Here is a 6601-nt window from a genome sequence, read left to right as displayed (position 1 = left end):
TAAAGAGGTTCTTGCTTGCTCTCAGGTGGCAGTAGCTAGCCACATCAGCCCTAAAATGTTTATCCTGCTCTCCCCACATCAGCCTCAAGACATCCATCCTGGACTAGCCACATCTTCCCAGAAAAGTCTATCTTACACTTGCCGTATCAGCCTTGAGAGGTCTATCCTGTGCTATGCACATCAGTCCTGAGAAGTCCGACCTAAGCTGGCATCTTCATTGTTGGCTCCTGAAAATAATTATTGCAGTAGCTGCTGCCTGTCTCATAGAGGAAGTCAGGCACCAGACTGTAGTGAATTAATTATGCCTGTATAATCCCAGCCATATCTATTGCTGCCTTGAGAAAGCAGCTGGCACCATTAGCCGTTTGCTTTATGCCCTTAAGATAACGGGCACCTTTCTGCATGAAAACACTCTTTGAAATTTTCACTTAATGTCAAGAAAACCCCCACTTTCCAAGCTTAAAACATATACACAAATAAGGGCAGAGTGTTCAGATTTACAGTCTCACCACTTATTCTACTGAATTCCCCTGTGATTGAAAAATACACAATTTTTTCATTCTTTGAGAATTTCAAATAAGACATTTTCAGCTGGGCGAGCGGTGGTGGTGGTGGCGGCACATGCCTTTAATCTCAGCACTTGGAGGCAGAAGCAGGTGGATCTCTGTGAGTTTGAGGCCAGCCTAGTCTACAAAGTGAGTCCAGGAGAGTCAGGTCTACACAGAGAAACCCTGTCTCGAAAAACCAAGGGGGGAAAAAAAAGACATTTTCATCAGGATTAATCCAGTCATGACTGCCACTGAGTGTTTGGTGACCATAGGACAGGGTGAGAGATATCTTTTAAAATGTATAGTATACTACATAACTCTCAGGAAGTCTGTGTACAGTGACCTTTTTAGAGATAAGTAGAATGCAAAATAAATTTATTTTCACCCATATAAGAACTAGGAAGATGAAAAGGAAAGCAATCTTCAGGCAAGTGAAAGTGACAAAGAAAGACGTTAAGTGACTGACTTTAGGAACTGCACTAGAGAGGCTGCTCTTGTTTGCTGCCATTCAGTTATCTCCTCAGCAGCTTCCACGGTGGGCCTTAGAGTCTTGTTTCATCTTCCTCCTCCTCCTGAGCCTGCTCACCTCTCTCTTCCAGCACAGCAAGTTCCTGTGCCAAAAACTTTTCATTCTTTCTCTGTGTAGGCATTAGCTCTCTCACGAAGTTTAATGTCTACATAAATAGAACAGAAAAGGACTCCGGTTAAAGACTATTTATATTGAGAGGCAGTTGATCCAAATCTTATCCCATGAAACAGCGGTGCCCAGACCGTAGCAGCAAAACATCTTCAAGCTCTATCAAACCAACTAAATCAATACCTGCGTCTTCAAAACAAGGCACCAGGTGATTCATATGTACATTGAAAGTCCCAGAGAACAGACCGAAGACATGTAAAATCTCTAGGTAGCTGTAAGCACCCCCTTGCGAGTCTTATATTAAGGATGTACATCACTTTAAGGAATGATGGTCTTCTGTCAGGCTTTTCAGTCTGTTAACTTGGAGACTGACTAGATACCCAGAACCATTTTTCAAAGACTTAGATGTGAGTGCTGTGGCACGAGGCCCAGCCGTTGGCATCTCCTTGATGCCCCTTCATGAATGCGGTGTCTAACTGGCATGGAGGACTCTTGTGCTGCAGCATTTTCTTCATTGTGACTTCCCAAGGCACCCTGGGCTTAGTGAGGGAAGGTCCATTTTGAGACAGCATGCTCCCAACGGTTAGGAAGGGATCCCAGGGTTATCAGAACCAGTTAGCTACTTACATCCATATCCCTAATCTTAAGGGCTGTGGCATGCAGACCTTTCAGGATCTTGGTTAATTCTTTTTCCATGTTTAGAACACTCGTCAAACACTGGATGCATCCCTGGTTGTCTATTGCAGGCATCTGTTGGAAATGAACAGGAGGTCAATTTCCTACGTCAGGTAATTTCTATGTGAGATGAGGAATAGGTTCGCAAGTGAGATGGCTCTCAAGCTTTGTATAGCGTAGTAGAGTCAGCTGAGAGTCTCAATGACTGATTCTTGGCTAACCTGAAGTCATTTTGATTAATTGATATGGACCTCAGGACTGTAAAGAGACCCTTGACAAATTCAGTTGCTGTATAGGAAGGATACTGAGGGCAAATAGCACAGGTTAAAAATTATTCCATTGGCTTTGAAATTCTATAATGGTGGTTTGATTTTTGCTGTGTAGCAGATATGTACTTCCTTCATAAAAATGCACCTGAAACATTACAGATAAATGGATGCAACAGTGTTTGGGTAGCCCTGGCTGTCGTGGAGCTTGTTCTTTAGTCCAAGCTGACCTCAAACTCACAGATCTGCTTGTCTCTGCCTCCTGAACGCTGGGACTGAAGGTGTGCGGCACTGCTGCAGCCACCACCACCAATCGAGCTAGGATACAATAGTCTTAACAGAAGATCAGACAGTTTCTGTGGAGTGTTGGCATCCAGTGAGAACAATATAGTTCTAGATACTGATAAGACAACCATAATGCATGCTTGAGGGTCCACCTAAAGTTTCTGTGAACTGAGAAAGGATGCTGCCAGCTCTGGGGAGAACTTGTGGGCACTTGCTTCATTTTGTTTTGTTTTGTTTTGTTTTTTGAGACAGGGTTTCTCTGTGTAGCCTTAGCTGTCCTAGACTCACTTTGTAGACCAGGCTGGCCTCGAACTCACAGAGATCCACCTGCCTCTGCCTCCTAAGTGCTGGGATTAAAGGTGTGTGCCACCACGCCCAGCTTTTAAAAAAAATAAATATTTAATATGTATATATTTATTTATTATTTATACAGTATTCTGCCTACATGCATGCCTGCACACCAGAAGAGGACTGAGATCACATTATAGATGGTTGTGAGCCACCATGTGGTTGTTGCAAATTGAATTTAGGACCATTTGGAAGAATAGACAGTGCTCTTAACCTCTGAGCCATCTCTCCAGCCCAGCACTTGCTTCTAAACTCTGCAGAGCATTCAGAGCATCCAAGGAGACCGTTAAGATACAGATTCTTAGCCGGGCGTGGTAGCATACACCTTTAATCCCAGCACTTGGGAGGCAGAGGCAGGCAGGATCACTGTGAGTTCAAGGCCAGCCTGGTCTACAAAAGGAGTCTAGGACAGCTAAGGCTACACAGAGAAACCCTGTCTCAAAAAACAAAACAAAACAAAAAAGACTGATTCTTAGCCCCACTCACAAACAGGTTCCTTGAGGCAGGGTGAGGGTCACAAATTCGCATTTCTCACCATCCTCATATGGAGCTGGAGCTGTCGATGCAGAGGTCTGTATGGTTGGCTCACAGAGAAAAAGCTCAACAGGTATTAAGTGGCCAAGCTTTTAGCCCCAAAGATACTGACTCCTGTTTAGTTACTAAGAACACCACCAATAACCTAACGAGGAAGTTTGAGTAGCAAGCAATTATATTCTAGATCTAGTAAAAAGCTCTGGTAGAAATTGTCATAGTGGGATTACAGTCACCTGAACACTCGGAAGGCAGACCTGACTACCTTTTGTAGTGATGTATCTCAGGGTGGTTTTGGCATCAAACCATCTCAACACAGCCTTGTCCTGAACCCATGCTCCAAAGCCGGTTGTCGTCACCTTATCCCTGTAATAGCAAGCCTAGGACAGAGGTGAGAATTCGAGGGGAGGGAGGGGGATAAGAGAAGTTAGATTTTTTCAGCTAGGAATCTCATAAAAATAGTTTCCTGCCTCAGTGGTCATCTAGAAAAGGTCTTTGGTGTTCCTGGGTAGCTTGTTTATCCTTTGAACTCCAGAAGCTTATGTCTTCCTGCTCCAAAGAGCTGCAACCCATTACTACACCCTAATATTTCTACAATATGGCTTTTCTATGGATCAGATCTGTTAACGCACACACTACCAATTTCATTCATTAACTGAATAGATCCAGGACAGAAGCCTAGCACAAATGAACTAAAAAGTGAAGAGTAGATTTATCCTCCTAAGCCTAACATATTGGTGGCAAGTATAAAATTGCACTTAGCTGTAAAAGGGTTTATTTTGTCACCCATGGCTATTGCTTGGGAACCCAACTGAAGAACTGGTTCTACCTCTCTTAGCCTGTAGTTTGCTGTCACGGTTCTATTTTTTTTTTTTAATCTATTTATATTTATTTATTTATTTTATTTTTTTTAATACATTTTTATTAATTTATACATATTACATCTCAGTTGTTAGCCCATCCCATGTATCCTCCCATTCCTCCCTTCCTCCCACTTCCCCCCTACTACTCCCCTCCCCTCCCCTAAGTCTGTGTCTGAGGGGGACCTCCTCCCCCTGAATATGCTCATATGGTATCAAGTCTCTCCTTGGTGACCTATTATCTTTCCTCTGAGTGCCACCAGGCATCTCCGTCCAAGGGACATGTTCAAATATGGGGCACCAGAGTTTGTGTGAAAGTTAGATCTCCTTCTCCACTCAACAGTGGAGAATGTCCATCGGCTAGTCCGGGTAGGGGTTCAAGGTTTTTACTGCCTATTTTTTCCTTGGCTGTCGCCACAGTTTGCAGAGGACCCCAGGGCCCAGACTCGCCTATAGTTTTCCAGGACCCACTGGATCCTTCCATTTCCTCTTTCTCCCAGGCTTCTCCCACCTAAAGTTTCAATAGGATGTCCTCCCCTCTTACCCACTATTCTGGTAGGTACAGTTTCATGGGGACGTACACCTTGGACTAGTGTCTCGATATAAGTGAGTATATACCATTTAGCTCTTTTTGCTTCTGTGTGAACTCACTCAACTGACGCCTCATGCTGGCGAGGGTGTGGAGAAAGAGGAACACTCCTGCATTGCTGGTGGGAATGCAAACTAGTACAACCACTTTGGAAAGCTATCTGGTGCTTTCTCAGAAAAATGGGAATAGGGCTTCCTCAAGACCCAGCTATTCCACTCCTTGGAATATACCCAGAGGATGTACTACCACACAACAGGGACATATGCTCAACCATGTTCATAGCTGCCTTATTCATAATAGCCAGAACTTGGAAACAACCTACGTGTCCCTCAATAGAAGAATGGATAAAGAAACTGTGGTACATTTACACTATGGAATACTACTCAGCTATTAAAAACAAGGAATTTCCAAAATTTGTGGACAAATGGATTGAGCTGTCACGGTTCTAAATCGGCATAAGCCTCACTATTGAACTGCTGTCTCATCTAGTGTTAGACGTCAGGATACGAAGTTAGCAAGTCACCCCGCCCCCGCCCCTCCCCCCCACCCCTCACAGTTGCCCAAAAGCCCCACTCACCAAGAAATAATAAGCATCACTGAGACACATCTGCGCACAGGCGACTTGATGAATAATAGCTAAAGACTCTTCGGGAATGGCCTCCGCTTTCTTACGCGCCATTTCAGCAACAAGAAACTCAGCCGCCCACATTCCTGGAAAGCCTTTTAAAGAGGAGTGGACACAACCCACTCCTTCTAATGAGATAAAAATCACAGCCACCTGAGACTGCAGCTGCTGATCTACCAACAAGGATATTGTGTGAGGGTAAAGAAACAAAGCCGAACAGAGAAAAGATGGATTGGAAGGGGATGCAGGGCTTTGTCTTGTAATTTTCTTTCTTTTTTTTTTGGTTTTTTGAGACAGGGTCTCTCTGTGTAGCCTTGGCTGTCCTGGACTCACTTTGTAGACCAGGCTGGCCTCGAACTCACAGCGATCCCCCTGCCTCTGCCTCCCGAGTGCTGGGATTAAAGGCGAGCGCCACCACGCCCGGCTATGGTCCAGTCCTTCTCGCCTTCGGTTTGAGAAGGCAGGTATACTTCCTGAAGGGTAATGTGAATTATCTTTAATTTCTCAGTCTCTTTGAAATGATGACAGCATAGCGTGCTCGATATACATGGGATCTAAGAAGCCTGTTGAGCGCATATGTCTATAGGAAACGCTACAACCTGTTCCTTCCCCGGTCGTAACTGAACTTATGGTGTAATGTGGTCAAGTTTTGAAATACCACAACCCAGCTAGAGGAGTCATACAGAATTGGGTGGTAAACTGGCAATTTAAGTTGACCTTGTAAGCAGGAGAACGATGGAAAAGTGAAAATAAAAGAAAGGCATTGCAGCTGCAGCGCTCGTAAGCACGCACAGCTGTGGCTACTCGAGGAAACGGAAGTCTCTCAGTTCCCCAGTTGGCACCGCGTTGGCTCCTTCCTTCTCGTTTCCTTCAAAGGTCTCTTTGTGGCTCCGCGTGTACCTGTTTCACTATCCTTATGGCTGATTATGGGGTGCTTGTAGGAATGTACCCAGTCATGGTTGATTAGATGAAAATGTATTTGACCTGCAAATAAAGCTTAAAATTCAAGGGCTGGAAAGGTCACTCAGCAGCTGCGAGCACTTGCTGCTCTTTCTGAGGCCCCAGGTTCAATTCCCAGCACCCACATGGGAGCCTACACTGTAGCTCCAGTTCCAAGGAACCCAACAGCCTCACACAGACATACATGCAGGCAAAAATAAATAAAAATAAAATTCTTTTTTTTTTTTAAATAAAATTCTTATACGACTTTGAGCTAACTGTTCCCTGTTTGCTTGAA

The 6601-nt window shown here is 44.3% G+C and overlaps 1 protein-coding gene across 2 annotated transcripts; it reads right to left on the bottom strand.

The window, feature by feature from the left end:
• Positions 1–906: 906 nt before the first annotated feature.
• On the bottom strand, positions 907–5573 carry LOC311608340 (uncharacterized protein). 2 transcript variants are annotated; one of them, XR_014782911.1, is made up of 4 exons: positions 5317–5573; positions 3556–3670; positions 1813–1935; positions 907–1222 (listed from the first exon to the last, which is right to left on the bottom strand). XR_014782911.1 is itself a non-coding variant. In XM_084800799.1 (4 exons), exons 1-4 carry the CDS (start codon positions 5446–5448, stop codon positions 1091–1093), a joined length of 531 nt encoding a protein of 176 aa, XP_084656925.1. In that variant the 5' UTR covers positions 5449–5569; the 3' UTR covers positions 907–1090. The 2 variants fall into 2 exon arrangements, 1 of the variants encoding a protein (XP_084656925.1); XM_084800799.1 differs by having other exon boundaries at positions 3527–3670; positions 5317–5569.
• Positions 5574–6601: the final 1028 nt, after the last annotated feature.

This window comes from Acomys minous (assembly GCF_964271855.1).
Source record: "Acomys minous genome assembly, chromosome: 11".
Lineage (NCBI taxonomy): Eukaryota > Metazoa > Chordata > Mammalia > Rodentia > Muridae > Acomys > Acomys minous.
Note: the sequence above shows the minus strand (reverse complement) of the source record. Positions and strands in the feature narration are given on the sequence as shown.